Raw genomic sequence first — 17,314 nt, forward strand, 5'->3', positions numbered from 1 at the left:
TTTTTATTATACTTTTATAAACATTTATAGCTACTAAGGCTATATAAATTTTTATTTTACTTTATATTTTATTAAAATATACTTACTTTTTAATAATATATGTTAAAAATTCCATATATATGAGAAATGGGTTTTTTATTAGTGAAATGGGTTTTTTCACAGCTCTTTCACATTTAATACAGTAATTTAAGTTTCGCAAATATAAATTTTTGTTCAACTTATTATTTAGTCAAGTGATCATCAATCAGATGATTTTTTGGTATTACAAAACAATTTTGAGTAACAAAAATTGTGAAAATCAATCAATAACTCTTTTTAATGCAGAGTAGACAAATCAGCCCATATGTGGATTTTCAATGACTTTAAAGGGTATTTCTGCCATTACCCATGCTTTTAACAAAGATCAATCAATACGATCATTTACTTTAGAAGAAAGTGGAGCATTTGAATTGAAATGTTGTGTAATTTTAGTTTGCATTAGTGGAGTTTGTATAGCTAAGTTTTGTGAAGGATTTCGAGTATAATTGATTTTATTTTCAATAAGATTGTCACGCTAGTAGTATTCATTAATATCTTCAGAACATGGTAAACACTCATTTGCTAAGTGCGCTTTTAAAATTGCTGGCTTTCTTCTTGTCCATTTCTTTTTACAATAGTGGCATGTAGCTTTATAATGTTCTACATTTACTTCTTTTCCTTTAATAAAATAATCCCAAACTTCATCAAATTTGGGACCTCCTTTATTATTACTAGTTTTTTTTCTTGGAAAAGGAGTTTCAGCTGGCAATTCAGTATTATCAATAAAAGGATGTTTTTATATACTAGATTCTTCAGTTTTTGTCATTATTTAAGCAAGTTATGACACATAAAACAAAAAAAGAATAATCAACTGCGATTTTAAAAAAAATAAAACAATTAGATTATTATTGTTTAACAAATTGCACATTTACACTTTGTATTACATTTTGATCTTGTGTCTAAATTTAGACCATTTATCGTTATTGTTATAATAAAAATTTTAATATTAAATTATTAATAAAATAATTAAATTACAATTATAAATTAATAAAAAAAATTGCTTATTAGTTAATTTAAATCGATCAGAATTATGTTACATCAAGTAATAAGTTATATCAAACGTCATATGTTACGTCAAATATTATATGTTACGTCAAATGTTATATATTACGTTAAATGTCAAGTATTATGTCAAACGTCACCTTGACGCTAGTACTCCTAACAAATCAGTTCAGACCAGATTCAGCTTAAATCTGATCTGATCTGATTTTTATTTTAATAGATTTAATCTGATCTGAATTTGATCAGATTTGGTTCAATTTGATCCAAATCTAGTTCGGATCCATTTGAATCCGATTTGAATCTGATCCGAATCTGGTTCAGATCTGGTCCTTAATCCTAAAAAAAGGAAGGGAACGTTAATTAGTACGTTCACCGTAAAAAGTAAAAAAAATAAAAAAAAAGAAAAAAACGAATTTACATGATTCGTTCTTTCTTTAAATTCTAGTCGTTCAGTTTTATCTCACGTCCAGGTTTTCTAAAAAAAAAGAAAGGGAACGTTAATTACGTTCCCTTAAGTAAAAAAAAAAATAAAATAAAAGAAACAAACTTACCATAGTTCATTCTTTTAAATCCTGGTCATTCCTTTATCTCACGTCCAGGTTTCCTAAAAAAAAGGGAACATTAATTACGTTCCCTTAAGTAAAAATAAAAAAAATAAAAATAAAAAAAATGAACTTACCATAGTTCATTCTTTTAAATCCTGGCCGTTCCTTTATCTCACGTCCAGGTTTCCTAAAAAAAAAGGGAACATTAATTACGTTCCCTTAAATAAAAAATAAAAAAAAAACTTAAAAAAAAGGAATGAACTTACCATAGTTCGTTCATTTTTTTTAAATCCTGGTCGTATCATTAGGCTTCGTTCATCCAAGCTTCCTACTAAAAAAGAAGGGAACTGTTAATTACGTTCCCTCAAGTAAAAATAATAACAAAAAAAGAAATGAACTTACCTAGTTCGTGCTTTTAAATCTTGGTCGTCCAGCTTCGTCCGTTCGTCCAGAAAAAGGTTTTTTTTAAAAAAATTTGATTCAAATCTGTTCAAATCGAATCAGATTTTCTTGTGTTATGATCTGATCCAATCTGAAATTGATTGGATCAGATTTTTTTACTGATCTGATTTACGGATTAAAATTTTGAAAACCGAACTGAATCTGGCTCAGATCAAATCTGCGGATCCAGATCAAATCAGATTTTTTTTGAAGCACTACTTAACGCATCTACTATAACGTATAATGTAATAATATAACTCTAAGGAGAGGATAAGTTTGCATCTTACTAATGAGTCTTTTTCATTTTTTTATGATCACTACATAACGAGTTATCTTAATTTTACATTTTTTTAAAATTTTAAACGTTAAAAAATAAAAATTCTGATCTAAGATATAACCTATCTTTTACTGATTGCATTAGAATAATCTTTAGCTTATTAGAACTGTCTCAATGAGACAAGTTGAATGATAGTAAGATCATATCTCTAGCATTGATATATCACGAGATAAATCATGCTAAGCAAATTTAGAAAATCAGCATTAGAAGGTATCTATTGATACTAGAAATATAATCTTACCATCATTCAACTCGTTTTATTAAGATTTGAGATAGTTCTAATGAGCTAAAAATCGTTTTAATGCAATCAGTAAAAGATAGGTTATATCTTAGATTAGAATTTTTATTTTTTGACATTCAAAATTTAAAAAAATGTGAAAATTAAGATAACTCGTTATGTAGTAATTATAAAAAAATAAAAAGGACTCATTAGATTCGTTTCATTAAGACCTATCAAATAATGCTAAAATCATTTCTCTAGGATCAATAAATACAATTCTAGCATTAATTTCTTAAAAAATGTTTAGTGTTGATTACTTCGTGATATATCAAGGCTAAAGAAATGATCTTACCACCATTTGACGCATCTTGATGAAATGATTCTAATGAGCTATTGCTCGTCTTTATATGATTACTAGTTGCTGAGTTATTACAATTTTGCATTTATTTTAAAAATCAGATAGAACTGAATTGAACTGAACAGTTCTGGTTCAGTTTTCATTTAGTTTCAATTCCTACCTAAACTGAAAAAACCTGCACTAAACTGACCCATTTAGAGCTTTAAACCATTTTTTAGTAAAAAAAACAAAAAAAAATTTTTAATGAAAAAACATCGAATCTGACATTTTTTTATTAAAAGAAACAAAAAAAATTTTTTTAATGAAAAAATATCAAATCTGACGTTTTTCATTAAAAGAAACAAAAAAAATTTTTTTAATGAAAAAATATCAAATCTGACGTTTTTCATTAAAAGAAACAAAAAAAAAAGTTTTTAATAAAAAAATGTTGAACCTAATGTTTTTCATTAAAAGAAATAAAAAAAAAAGTTTTTTAATGAAAAAATGCCGAATCTAACATTTTTTATTAAAAACACAATTTAATAAAAAAAATGACATTTTTTCATTAAAAGATAATAAAAAAATGTTGAATCTGTGCTGTTTTTTTACATTAAAAGAAACGTAAAATAATATTTTTTTATTAAATAAAATGAAAAATGTTTTTTTTTTAAAACATTAATAGGTTGGCTACGATCTCTACCTGACCTGATATAAAAAACATTTTGGCATAATATATGATATATAAAAAGTACTAAAACGTTCTTTTTTATAAAAAAAAATGTTCAGCATTTTTTCTTATAATTTGATATATAAAAAACACTTAAATGTTTTTTTGACTCAAAATATATCAGGTTAACTAGATCAGGTGCGTATCGAACTAATTCGTAATATTTAGATCAATAAGGTCATCAAATGGCTGACTCACCTCGCCAATGCGAGCCAATTACTTCGATCTAATCGACCCATTCAAAGCTTTCTAACTTCGAAAGATTAGAATATATTTCTTCTGAAATTTACAATTTTTTTTAATTCTTCTTTAAATTCATCTATATCTTGTTCTAATTTTACAACTCTAGCTCTAAATTCAGTATTTTTGATAATAATATTTGTCCTGTTTTTCTTTAATTCTTTAATTTTAACCTTAAATTTAACTTTTATATTATTATGTCTGATACATTTATTTATAACATTTACTTGAAGATAAATATATCCTTAATAATAGCTTTATCAGCCTTATTTTTAGTTTCAAGTTCAGCAATATACTGTTTCAATACTTTATGTTTGAATGGGTTAGCTTTATTAATTGATATGATTAATAATAGATAATTTATATAATTATAAAGGAATTATTTAATATTATATGGCAAATATAAAGACTTACTTTATTAATACATAAAAAAAATAATACAAAAGTTTGGGATGTAACAAAGAAAAAGAATCATAAGAAATATTTTTAATAAATATGAAAATTTATATTGTACTAAAAATAAATCTAACTAATAAAGTTATTCTTGATAGTTAATTACCCCTGCATTACTATTTACAATTACATGATTAATTGTGATATTTTAGCATACAATCACATAATAGTAAAAATTTTATAAATATAATAAATATTAAGTTATTGGATTATTACTTAGTAAAAAATGGTAATTGGACAATTGGACATTTTGGACATTTGTCTAAAACCTGTCCAAAACTTGTAAACTTGTCCAAAACAAAACCTTTTTTCATTGGACAGGTTTTGGACAGGTCACATGACAAAAAATTAATTTTGGCCAGAATTATGACTAATTTTAGCTAATAATTTAATTTTAGTTCAATTAATAAATTGATTTTTTTACATTAATTTTTTATCATTTAATTTATTAAATATTTACTTTTTTATTATATTTCTATTTTATTTTTAGTTTCAGTTGATGAATATTAGAACTCTTGAACAGTCCAAAACTATGTCCAAAATTGTCCAATTAAAAAACCAATTGGACAAGTCCAAAACCCAAAAATGCCCCCGGGTATTGGGTATTTACAAATTCATAAAAGTTTATGAAACAAATAATTATTTTTGAAATAAATTAAAGTGAATTAAATATATCAGCTTGCCTTTTTATGTTTGACCTTTTATCATTTCTGACGTGATAAGCTCCGGAATTCGTAACTAAAAAAGATTGTTCATCAAACAAAAAACGATTACTTTAAAAGGTATTTCGATAAAAATATGCGAGTTACGCGTGTATTCGCTTAGTAATACAAATTTCCGATTTACCTCCTTGTGTGACTAACATGGCCTGCATATATTGAAGAAGGTAATACAGTCTTTGTGGTATCTTCCGTAATATTTGTAATTATGGGTCCAAAGAATGGAAATGCTTCTAATAGCAATATAGATTATGAAGATTCTGACGATCACGATATTTCTGATAATATAGATTTAAACAATGTCAAACTCAATACATTATCTGCGAATGAGCAAGAAAAAGAAGGTATTACATATACATTTGTACGTTGTAGGATATGTATTCCATTATTCTAATTATTTTTGGTTTTTCTAATGTTAGATGAGAGAATGTGGCAAGGGGTATGAAACTTTGATGAATCCAATGTCCAAAAAATTTCTTGTCATCTTTGATCCGATCCTGTTTAATATTCTATTCTATAGGTTCAAGCTTTTTTTTGCAATCGGTATACAGAAGCGCAGGAAATTTTTGCAGAAAAAGCAGATATTGATCCTTTATATGCCCTAGGTCAAGGGTGTATATCATTTCTAAAAGGTAAGTTGATTAACCTAGTTATCATTACATTTATTAGTATTGTTTTTTAACATTTATTTCTTTATTTAGCGGTAACAACTTTTAACGAGCAGGATATTTCTATTGCAATTAAACAACTTGTTTCTGCAGAATCCTTAGCTAGCGCACAGATAGGAGCCTTTAAATCGCAATCAAGTATAGGATCAAGTTTCGGAAAGTTTATATCCAATTTAAATTACTTTGGAAATAGTAACAAGAATCAACAATTTATGTCAAATGGACAATTAAGAAGTACTGTTATTAAGGCTGAATCATTATTGTTGATAGCTCTTATTCAATTACTCCAAGAAAGTATTATTAGTTATGTAAAAGCAGGGTTGAACTTAAGACGAGGTAAATTAAATTATTTCTTATTTATTTATTTATTCTCTTTATTCATTGAATTTATACTACTAGGTTATAAAAACTACGAAATTGTGTGGAATGAAATTAATAAACCTGGCTTCAATGTATCCGTGGATTATCATACTAAAGGGGGTGTAGAGTTTGGGTCGGTAATTTTTTGATGTAATTATGTTTTTATGTTGGCCAGATCTTTTTATATTTATTAACATAATTTTGTTTATAATCTTTAGTTATGGAACATGTAATCTTGTACTTTCATTTATGCCTGGAAAAATTATAAAAATTATATCTGCTATAGGTTATAGGGGGAATAAAGAATTAGGTATAGAATTACTAAACGCATCTTTAAAAGGAAGAGGGATAAGGTCGCCATTGGCATCTCTCTTGTAAGTTGTTGATACATAAATTTCTATATTGCTACTTGACTTGTATGTTATTAATGTTCTTATGGACTGCAGATTTGTGACATCTTATACAATGCTGACTTCTTTTTCACCATCTACTTTGGGCCCAGATAATGTATTTAATCCATATAAATATGTGGCATGAAATTTCATATTTATAATTAAGGTTTAATTCTTAAAATTGTTATACGTTTAGATACCGAAAGCTGAAGAATATATTCAAGATGCTTTGAAACAATTTCCCGGATCTGATTTTTTTACTTTTTTCGCCGGCCGTAATCTCCGGCTCAAACGTGATTTGGATGCGTCTACCGAAGCATTCATATCAGTAAATCACAACCTAAAAGAAGGTTTTGGTGTCGAACTGAGACGTTTATGTGACTATGAATTGGGAATGAACTACGCGATGACTTTACAATGGGGAAAAGCTGCACAATGTTTTGACACGCTTGCAACAGAGAACTATTGGAGTCCCGCGTTTTTCCGTTATTTTCAAGCAGCTTGTCTAGAAATGCAGGGGAAAAAGAAGGAAGCGATAGCTTTATACATAGAAGTTCCAGGTTTATCTGTTCGAAAATTTGGTGGTCGTACTATTCTAGTAGAACAGTATATTACACGTAAAGTAAAAAATTATATGGCGAAAAATTTTGAAAATACATTATTACCGGGTTTGGAGATTTTACTTATATGGAATAGTTTTGCATGTATGAAGAAAGAAGATTTGATCCGTTGTTTAGATATTGTTAATTCAAAATTGGACACTTTAAACAATAGCAATATAATTGATTCACAATGTATGCTTCTTCTTATCAAAAGTTCTATATTGAACCAGCTTCATCGATTTCAAGAAACGAATCAATGTCTCAGATGGATACTTGATCATAATGGTGACATAGTTGATGATAAATTTATTGAACCATTCGCATTCTGGGAAATGGGAGTTGCCGCTTTTTTAAACGAAAATCTAGAAAAGGCTAAATTAGTATGGGAAGAGACTGCTAATTTTAATGGATATGAATTTGAATTTAGGTAATATGTAAAAAAAAACAAAAACAAAAAAAAAATTTCAAGCAAATTTTGTTTAACCATTCTTTTTATTACAGGCTTGCAATGCGATTACATTTGTCATTAATGAAATTAAATGACATGCTTCCTGATAAAAAGAAAAAATCAAGAACTTTTATATAATTAGTTAACTTTATTAATTTGAACTAATCTTCGAGAGTATACCTTTATATAATATTATTAATTATTTTGTGCAAACATTTTACTGTAAGAACAATAGACAATGTTCGTAGAATAAATTTTTTAGACATTTCCTAGCAACAATGTTTCCACATCCCACGTCATTGCCGCTGCTACAAAGTAATTCTTTTACCTTACTAGAAAAATTTCCTCCACTCGCGTATCTTTCAAAATAATCTTATAATTGTAATCTATTCACTTCTTAGTCATTTGGTAACGGATATTCACTATTCTTTACATTAATAAATTTTCCTCTATAGAAAATGCGAGATCAGCCTCGCTCGAAGCAATTCAAATGTTGCTAAAAAGTATAAATTACCATATAGACATACAGTACTTACGAATTTACTAATGGGTAGTGCAATAAGTTGATTATATGTATATAGCAAAAATTTCATTGAGAAAAATCAGTTTAAGTATTAATTAGAAAAATTAGAAATTGATATATTATGGTTATTCTGTTAAAATCATGTTAATAGACTGACATTTTTCAATTATATAGGTTATGAATTAATCTTTTACTACAATTTTTAATTATACTTAATACTTTTATTATAAAATTTTAATAATATTAACTAACTATTACTATGGCTTTGCTTAAATATAATAATCTAATTATTGGCATGTTTTTTGTACATTCTCTGGTAAAAGGTCTCTAAAAATTAAAAAATAACAAATAAAAAGTCAGATTCTTAATAATAAAATTACAAATTTAAAGTTTAAGTACAAAACATTATTTAGAAATATTTTTTTATTTAATTAATTTTGCAGATATGTTTAATTTTTAAAATGGAACTTTTTAATCAAAGTAGTTATAGCAAAATAAATGCCAAAAGTCAACTTTTTTAACTAAAATTGCTTGCTAAAATTAGTATAAATAGTAAAAAGATAAAATTAAAGTTTTAAATCTAATCTAATAGGATAAATAACCTGATAGATGACTTAAATATTTAGATTAAATTAGTTATCTGATTAGAAATTTAAACTAGATATACAGTTAAACCTTTATATATTAATACAGTTTTTTTTTAAAAAAAATATTATTATATTAAAAATATCAGTATATATTTGTTAGCAAATTATAATATAGGCCAAAATTTAATTTTTACCAGCATTATAATTAACTTTTTGAACAATTAACTAAGCCAAAATTATGATATTATATTTCTATATTTAATTTTACAAAAAAATTTAAGATTCTTAATATACACTAGTATGCAAAATATGTATCACATAACTATAATTTGTTATCCATGTTACATCCCTATAGTTTTCTATTTTTACTATTTATTCTAAAAACAGAATTTTTTTCAGAAGGAAAAATCTTATTTGTTACATATTATATATCATCCCAATAATTTTAGCCAAATTTATAATTTCAGCCAAAAATTACTGTAATTTCCAATTTTGGAAATTAAAGTACTATCAAAACTGAAACTTGGTAAAATTATTTCTGAAATTTTTTTATTTTCCAAAATTGGTAAAGTTAATTTGAAACTGGTAAAACTAATTTGAAACTGGTAAAACTAATCCAAAACTGATAAAACTTAATCTGAAACTGATAATTAATCTAAAATTAATAAAACTAATTAAATTAATAAAAAAAATTTAAAATTAGTAAAAATTAATTATTGTAATAAAAAACGTTGCAAAATGTTTTTTATAATGAAAAACTGTTGCAAATAGTTTTTATTTTTTAATTTAAAAAAAAGAAAAAATGTACGTTATACTAGGGATACCAGTATCCTACCCAAAACACATGATTTGTACACTAATATCGTGACACAAAATCATTGTACGCTACTATAATTTAAACTTTTTGATTTATAATACATACAATAAACTCTTTTTATACTTTTTATACTTGAACGAAACTTTTTTTATGTAAAAACTACTTTTCTTTTTATTTAAAATGTGAACTTTCTGACAAATACTCTTTCTTATTTAATAAATATTTCACTTAAACACAATTTTATGAACTTTTTCCGCACATGAAAATTTCACTTAAACACAATTTTATGAACTTTCCCTGAACACGAAAAATTTCACTTAAACACAATTTATGAACAACTTTTCCCGAATGTAAAATTTAATAATCTTTATACGCGATGAGTAAGAGTTGCGTTTGCTATAGAATTACTTAGGGTTAGGGTTAGATTAGGTGCGTTGGTTAGGGAATTACTTAGGGTTAGAGTTAAGTTAGGTGCGTTAGTTAGGGAATTACTTAGGGTTAGAGTTAGGTTAGGTGCGTTGGTTAGGGAATTACTTAGGGTTAGGGTTAGGTATATTTGCTAGAGGATTGTTTACTAATTATTTACACTTTGATTTTTTTAGATGATTAAAGAGATCAACGATCTTGATTTTGAAAATTCATCAGTTGATTTACCACTTAAAGATGAGATCAATTTATCTAAATGTAATGGTTTTGAAGATGATGATGAAGTTGAAGATAGAATTGTATAGTGGACAAACTTTTACTTCATTTGACGTACTTGAGCAATTTTTAAAACGATATGCAACTCAAATAGAATTTGAAACAAAAATCGTTCGTGTTGAAAAAAAAGATGATGTATATGCTCAAAAAACTTACAAATGTCGTCATGGAGGCAAGTATGAACCTAAAAAAAGGCTTGATCCTACAGAAAATTGAGAGCGAGAATCAGCTTGTATAGAATGTGGTTTTTTGTTAAATGCTTCATATCGAAAATGTTCAAATTTAGTTTTTATTAACAAATTTGTTGAAGAATATAATCATACGTTAAATAGTCAAGAATTACTTCATCAATTTGCTCTATCTTTGCGTAAAATACCTGTTAATGTAAAAGAAGAGATTCATTTTTTAGTTCAAGATTGCCAGTTAGGTGCTACAGTTTTAAAACGAATTTTAAGAAAGAAATTTTCAGATCAAGAAATTTATCATCAAGATCTTTATAATTAAATACACAAATTCATTTTAATCAAGAAAATTTAATGGTTGAATCGAACATATAATTAGTACAATCTAAAAATTTACGTTTCATTGTTTTTTCATTTCGTTCGCTTAATTAAGGCGCTTTACAAACTCATTTTAACTTTCGACAAAAGTCTAAACTTTAATTAGTAATAGTTTAAACTATGACAAAAGGTTTCGACAATAGCTAAATGTCTAAACTATGTCTAAACTTTCTAATTAATAAAATTTAAAATAAATAATTATTAATACATTATTATATATATTTAAATAAATTTTTTACGAATAAATATTATATAATTATTAATAAATATAATTGGACTTCCATATAATAATATTTTATATAGTTACATCATATAAAATTTCTCCTTATAATCATACTTTTGGGAAAATCCAATTTATATACTTATTATATAAAAAAACCTTTATATAATTACATCATAGTAAAAGCGAGCCTCTATATAGTTACCAATTTTTATAGAACTGATTAGATAACTATATAAAGATCTGACTGTACTAATAATAATATATAAAAAGTAAAATTATAAAACTGGTTATTAATTAAACTTACAATATATTTTAATATATATAATGATTTAAATAATTAATATAATATATATTAAATTTTATAATTGCAAAACTGGTTAAATTTATATTTAATTATATAATTTATTATAATAAATGGTAAACTTTATTAATTACTATGTAAAAATATATCTAAACCTTTTACAGTTTTACCAGTTTCGTCAGTTTCGCAGTTTCGCAAATTTTTAATTTTTTAATAAAATGTTTAAACTAGTTTCAATTTTAACAATTGTCTGAACTACTTAGTTTCGCCCAGCAATCTTAGTTGCTTTATCAATTTGCGTTTTTATTCTTAATTAATATTTATTTAAAAAGTTTGTAAATAAAAAGTGAATTTTTAAATCAGAATTTGAATATTTTAAAAATCAGAGTTTAAATTTGGGAAGGATACTGGTATCTCCTGGTATGAAATAAAAATTTTCTAAAAAAAAACCTATTTCATACTAACAGTTTTTATTAATTAGTTATTATAATAAAAAATGTTGTGAAATGTTTTTTATTATTTTATTTAACAAAAACTATTAAAACAGTTTTTTTTCTTTAAATTTAAAGAAAATCATTTTGCAACAGTTTTTTATTATTGAGAGAAAACTGTTTTTAGTAATAGTTTTAATTAATAAAAAATGTTGAGAAATACTTTTTATTATATATTTTTTATTTTTATGATAAAAATGCTTACTAATAGTTTTTTTTTAAAATCTGCGTGAGTTTCAAACTAGTTTTAAAAGTTTTGGATTAGTTTCAAATGTTTTGGATTAGTTTAAAAGTTTTGGATTAATTTCAGAATAGTTTTAGGAATTTCAGAAACTGAAAAATAGTTTAATGCATCTTAAAGAATAACTTTTAGGAAAAAAATTTATAAATTCTTTGCATAAAGATTCATAATTTTTTTCATTTATTTCTTTTATACAGACAGCATTTTTAGTTTAAAATTTAATTAAGTTTAAAAGCTGAAAAATATTTGAATACTACAAGGTTAAAGAACTGTATAGAAACATTAACCCTGTTCATTTCTGTTTTGTTCTGATCTGATTCGATTTTCACAAAATTTTTTTTGGCCAATCAAAAAACAGCGTAAATTGAGCAGAAAAATCCATATTATGATCTATTCCATTCTGTTCTAATTTTTTCTTTTTATAATTATGTCTAAAAAGAATATTTATTATTAATAATACAGAATTTAAATGATTCTTTTAACTCTTTTAATGATGATAAATTAAATAATAATAAAGATTTAATAAAAGAAGTACTTCATCAGGAAGTCACGGAAAAAATATTCATCACATGTACATTTTTGTAGATCATGTATATTATAATATTCATTATTTTAAATGAATATGTAATATTTAACGTTAATGAACTTCATCAATGAGATTTTCATTATGATGTGCAACATTTAATAATGAAAATTCAATGTTTATCAAATGGTATTGAGTGAATAAATTTATACATATTTGAAAATTTTATATCAGCCCCTATTTATTATTATATCATGTGATATAATTTTAAATAGACTGGCAACATGATTTTTTTTTAAACTTAAAGAAACTTTTTTTTTTATTCTTCTTATCCTTTTATTTTCCCTTTCCCGCCCTTTCTTTTCTCATGTTTCCCCTCTATAAAATTCTTAACGAATCATTTAAATTATTTGACCTAAATTTGTAATGATCTACTATTTGATCCATATTTAACTTGGTCGAATATTAAACATAAATTTAAACTTTTACTTTTTTTAGACTCCTTTATTCCCTTCCATTTCGTCCTTCACTTTCCCTTTCGTTCTCCCTTTCCTTTGGCTTCTACCTTTTTTCTCACACCTTTCTTTTGCTTCATTTTGTTGACAATACTGTAAGTTTTTTTTTGAAACTTACATATTTTTTTTTAATTTAAGAAACGAACTAACGTTTCTCTTCATATTTTTTTTTGTAAGATGCGTAGAAGGTAAAAAGTTTGAATTCATAATGCCTATAAAGTAATAAAATAAAATTAATAATTCTGATTGGTTACTAATTACTACGGTTTCATGTTGGTCATATGACTTACCGATATTCTGATTTACCGATCCTGATCAGATCAACTTTTTATATAAAAAAAAAAATTTTTTTCTTTTAACAATTTTTTTTTAAATAATAATTTATTCTTTATTATTAAAAGAATGGCGGAAATATAAGTTAAGGGTGGATACTTGTTTTTTTTAATTTGGGAACATTACTAATGTTCCCTTTCTTTTTTTTCTTTAAGAACATTCTTCTAGACATGAATTCCATCGAAATGAAGCAAGAACAGCCTTTCCTTGGAGTTATACAGTAAGTAGTTTAATACAGTTTACCTTTCCTATAGCGAATTTTTATATAACGAATCACGTGACGCTTAGCCAATAAAATATGTTAATTTTCTCTCGCTATAACAAAGTAACCAATCAAATTCTTCAAATTCTTCGTTAACTTGCTATAATGAATTTGAGGTGCAGAACAGCCAGTTTCTTCGCTATATCAAGAATAGACTGTATACGGTTATGAATTGCGTTACAGAATAACACCAACGCATTTTTTTTATTTTTTAGTTTTTCGGCCTTTCCTTGGAGTTATACAATAAGTAGTGTAATGTATGGACAGTATGGTTATGAAATTGCGTTATGGAATAACACTGACACAATTTTGTTTTATTTTTTAGTTCTTCGGCCTTTTCTCAGTAGGTAGTGTAATGTATGAATAGTATGGTTATAAAATTGCGTTATGGAACCCCACTAACGCATTTTTTTTATTTTTCAGATTTCCAGCTAGTGGATGAATTAACCTTAACTCTCTCACGGGGATTTTTTGGATGTAAATTCAGATCACCTTCACCTTTCTTATAATCAGCAAGAATTGCTGCACATGGGTTGGTATAGTTTGGAAAGTGTGTGGTTGTATAATGGCATTTAAAACAATACTAATGCCAATTTTCTTTTATTTTTTTAGGTTTCTGGTTATGGAATATGCGGTAGGTGTTGTTTGGTGAGTGTGTGGCTGTGTAATGGCATTATAAAACATCATTAACACCATCTTTCTCTTTTTTTAGGTAAAGCTCAAGCCCAGCTCGAGTCAGCTCTTGAATACAAAACTGGACTTTAGGTAAGAAATGGAAAAAAAGTGAATTTTTTGTTATTTTAAATATGAGAAACGAACTAACATTTCTTTTGTTATTTTTTTTTGTAGAATTCATACTAGAAAGACACCGGCTTAAATACGAAACCGGACTTTAAGGTAAAAAACTGGGAAAGGGATGAAGGAAGGGACTTTGCAAAGAAGAACTAAGATTCATAAGAATCTTAGTTTTATTTATTTATTTTTTATTATTTTGGAACGGTTACTAATAACCGTTCTTTTCTTTTTAGATTTTAGGTGGACTTTCTATTTTCGGATAAAGTGGAACCAAGATTCATAAATACGTACAAATCTTGGTTTTTTATTTTTATTTTTTATTATTATGAACAGTTACTAACCGTTCTTTTTCTTTTATTTTTTATAGGTACAGGTGGTCTTCCGAAGAACATAAAATAATAAACTGAGGTTCGTAAGTATTTTACTACAAACTTTAGATTTTTTTTAATATTACGAACAGTTTATTAACTGTTCTTTCTTTTTTTTTTTAGAGGATCGGGTGGATTTCTGAAAATCGGAAAAAGGAGAACTAAGGTTCGTAAGTATTATATTACGAACCTTAGATTTATTTTTTTAATACTATGAACGGTTCTAACTGTTCTTTTTATTTTATTTTTTAGGTTTCGGGTGGGCCTCCAATTTTCAGATAAAGTGGAACCAAGATTCGTGAGTACGAATCTTGGTTTGTTTGTTGTTTTTTTAATATTATAGAACGGTTACTAACTGTTCTTTTTCTTTTTTTTAGGTTTCGGATGAATTTCTGAAAAATGAAACAAGAAGATCAAGATTTGTAAGTATATACAAATCTTAACGGAATGGATTAGTAAGTTTCAAAGTTTTACTTCGAAACTTTTTTTAAAATTTTTTTTTAAATTAATTTTTTTATTAATACTTTTTTTATCTTTTTATTGTTAGGTTGTACTTCTTGGACAAGTTTCGAAGAATAACTTCAAACCTTTTTTTGTAAGTCCTGGAGTATTTAGTTAATTAATATAAAGATTGTAAGTTTCGTTGCAAAGCCTACTGTCTTTTTTTTCATTTTCTTTAACAGTTGTTACTTTTAATAATAGAAAAATTTAGCTAATATTATTGTTATAGTGTATTTAATAAAATAAATTCAATAATATTATAAATTTAATATGATGTTTATTATCTTTAAATAATGTACATCATTAATGGACATTAAAATTAGGTGATGCACATCAAATATTGTGACATCGGTAGTACATTGCAGGGTCCGATGTTCAGCGTTTCTTTATGATATACATTAAGTGACTGATGTACATTTGATGAACATTTTTTCTGTGACTTCCTGATGTTCTTGCTTTATCCTCTTTACATTATTTTATTCCCTGAAACTATATTCCTAAGTCTTAATATTGGCATTATGAAATCTTACTATTATATGATGATATACGGTTTAAAAAAGTTTTACGAATGTAAAGATAACAGTTTAACAAGCTACATCAGGAATTTTTAATATGCAAAGTACTTTGTGAACTTTACATAATGTAAGAATTATATAGTATTTCGCAATAAGATTACAAAGTACTTCAGTGTACTATATAAACTTAAATTTTGTAATATTTAAATATATTACATAGTGTAGCCCTACATAATATGCCAAAGTACTCTATAATTTTGTTAAAATGTATTTTTTCAAAATATTATAGACTGTAATTCAACATAAAATATCAAAGTACTCCATATTTTAATGTAATGAAATAAATGTAAAGCATAACTTTATGTGATATTCCATAACGTATTGTCAGAATTTTACATAGCAAAATTTTTGCCAATTTTTAAGTTTCACAAATCACACAATGTTAGTTCATCAGTTTAAGAAAAAAAATTGAATTGCTGAATAATTAAAACTTCTTCAATGTAAAAGATTTTAAATGAGTATTCTTTTAGACTTCAACTGAATTCTGGTCGAAATAGTTTTATTTTTATTTCTCTTACACACATTAACGACTGTTACTTTTTTTTCTTTAGGTATCATTTTTTTGATATCGGTACGGTGATGAATTTAGTTTTGCCTCTATTTAGTTTCTAACCTATAGGAATTCAACTGGACAAGTAAGTTGCCACTTTTGTTTTATTTTCGTTTTTGTTTTAACTTTATACTAACCGATTCATTTCTTTTTTTAGACTTTACACAATTTTCTTAGATTTACAACATCACAGGATTTTTGAAGTGTAATAGTCCTTCAAATGAAAAAATCAGATTTAGCTGAATTTTAATAAAGTGAAAGCAGAAATATTTTGTATAATCTTGCCAAGAAATTGAACAATTGCTAATTTTCCATTTAGATTCTAAATAAGGTATTGATGTCTTCGTCGTGTATATACTTATATGTATTGTACAATATTATACTTGCTCATTATCACTTTTTCGTTATTATTCCTACTAAAAAAAAGGATTAAACAGAATCCTATTGTGAAAAAAATAGAGGTTTAAAATTAAGCTGGGTATCAAGGTTGGTAGCAAATATGTAGATTCGATTTGAAGATTTAAAGAGCGGAATAGTGCTTTTTTATTAGTCATCAATCATTTAAATAAATAATTAGACAATAGACTTAATGTCAATATCTGGGGTATGTCAAATGAACTTTTTTAATCGTGATTTATATACTAATATATTAACTCTTTGCCTGCTATTCGTCTTATTGCAAAGAACATGATTATCTTCAACTTATGATTTAACTAGGGAATATATGATACTCGAGCATTAAGGCATTGTGCAAATCCAGCATTTAATCAATATTACATTATATCATCGCATTTAAATTAAATAATTAAATTCTGATTCTAAAATAATTCCTTACTCCTTATTGTAATACAGATTTGATTAATGTAATTTTGATGACA

At 25.5% G+C, this 17,314-nt stretch overlaps 3 protein-coding genes across 3 annotated transcripts; all 3 read left to right on the forward strand.

Moving 5' to 3' along the window:
* Positions 1–5,292: 5,292 nt before the first annotated feature.
* On the forward strand, positions 5,293–7,843 carry OCT59_026253 (uncharacterized protein). Its single transcript, XM_025323113.2, has 9 exons — positions 5,293–5,443; positions 5,519–5,538; positions 5,620–5,731; positions 5,801–6,103; positions 6,167–6,260; positions 6,346–6,501; positions 6,574–6,634; positions 6,716–7,548; positions 7,623–7,843. The coding sequence occupies exons 1-9, from the start codon at positions 5,308–5,310 to the stop codon at positions 7,705–7,707; spliced, it is 1,800 nt and encodes a 599-aa protein (XP_025164450.2). The 5' UTR covers positions 5,293–5,307; the 3' UTR covers positions 7,708–7,843.
* Positions 7,844–9,826: 1,983 nt separating this feature from the next.
* On the forward strand, positions 9,827–10,227 carry OCT59_026254 (uncharacterized protein; the record flags this gene model as incomplete). The annotated part of the gene is made up of 3 exons (XM_066143053.1): positions 9,827–9,846; positions 9,909–10,035; positions 10,099–10,227. The coding sequence occupies 3 exons, from the start codon at positions 9,827–9,829 to the stop codon at positions 10,225–10,227; spliced, it is 276 nt and encodes a 91-aa protein (XP_065992610.1).
* Positions 10,228–10,328: 101 nt separating this feature from the next.
* OCT59_026255 (uncharacterized protein) lies at positions 10,329–10,702 on the forward strand (the record flags this gene model as incomplete). The annotated part of the gene is made up of 2 exons (XM_066143054.1): positions 10,329–10,374; positions 10,485–10,702. 2 exons carry the CDS (start codon positions 10,329–10,331, stop codon positions 10,700–10,702), a joined length of 264 nt encoding a protein of 87 aa, XP_065992611.1.
* Positions 10,703–17,314: the final 6,612 nt, after the last annotated feature.

This window comes from Rhizophagus irregularis, chromosome 6 (genome assembly GCF_026210795.1).
Source record: "Rhizophagus irregularis chromosome 6, complete sequence".
Taxonomy (NCBI): Eukaryota; Fungi; Glomeromycota; class Glomeromycetes; order Glomerales; family Glomeraceae; genus Rhizophagus; species Rhizophagus irregularis.

Excerpts from the sequence above, each read along its gene's own strand:
- OCT59_026253 (XM_025323113.2), top strand. The coding sequence starts at position 5,308 with ATGGGTCCAAAGAATGGAAATGCTTCTAATAGCAATATAGATTATGAA. Across the intron at positions 6,502-6,573 it reads TCGCCATTGGCATCTCTCTT|ATTTGTGACATCTTATACAA; the intron begins GTAAGTTGTTGA and ends TATGGACTGCAG. Across the intron at positions 7,549-7,622 it reads GGATATGAATTTGAATTTAG|GCTTGCAATGCGATTACATT; the intron begins GTAATATGTAAA and ends TTTTTATTACAG.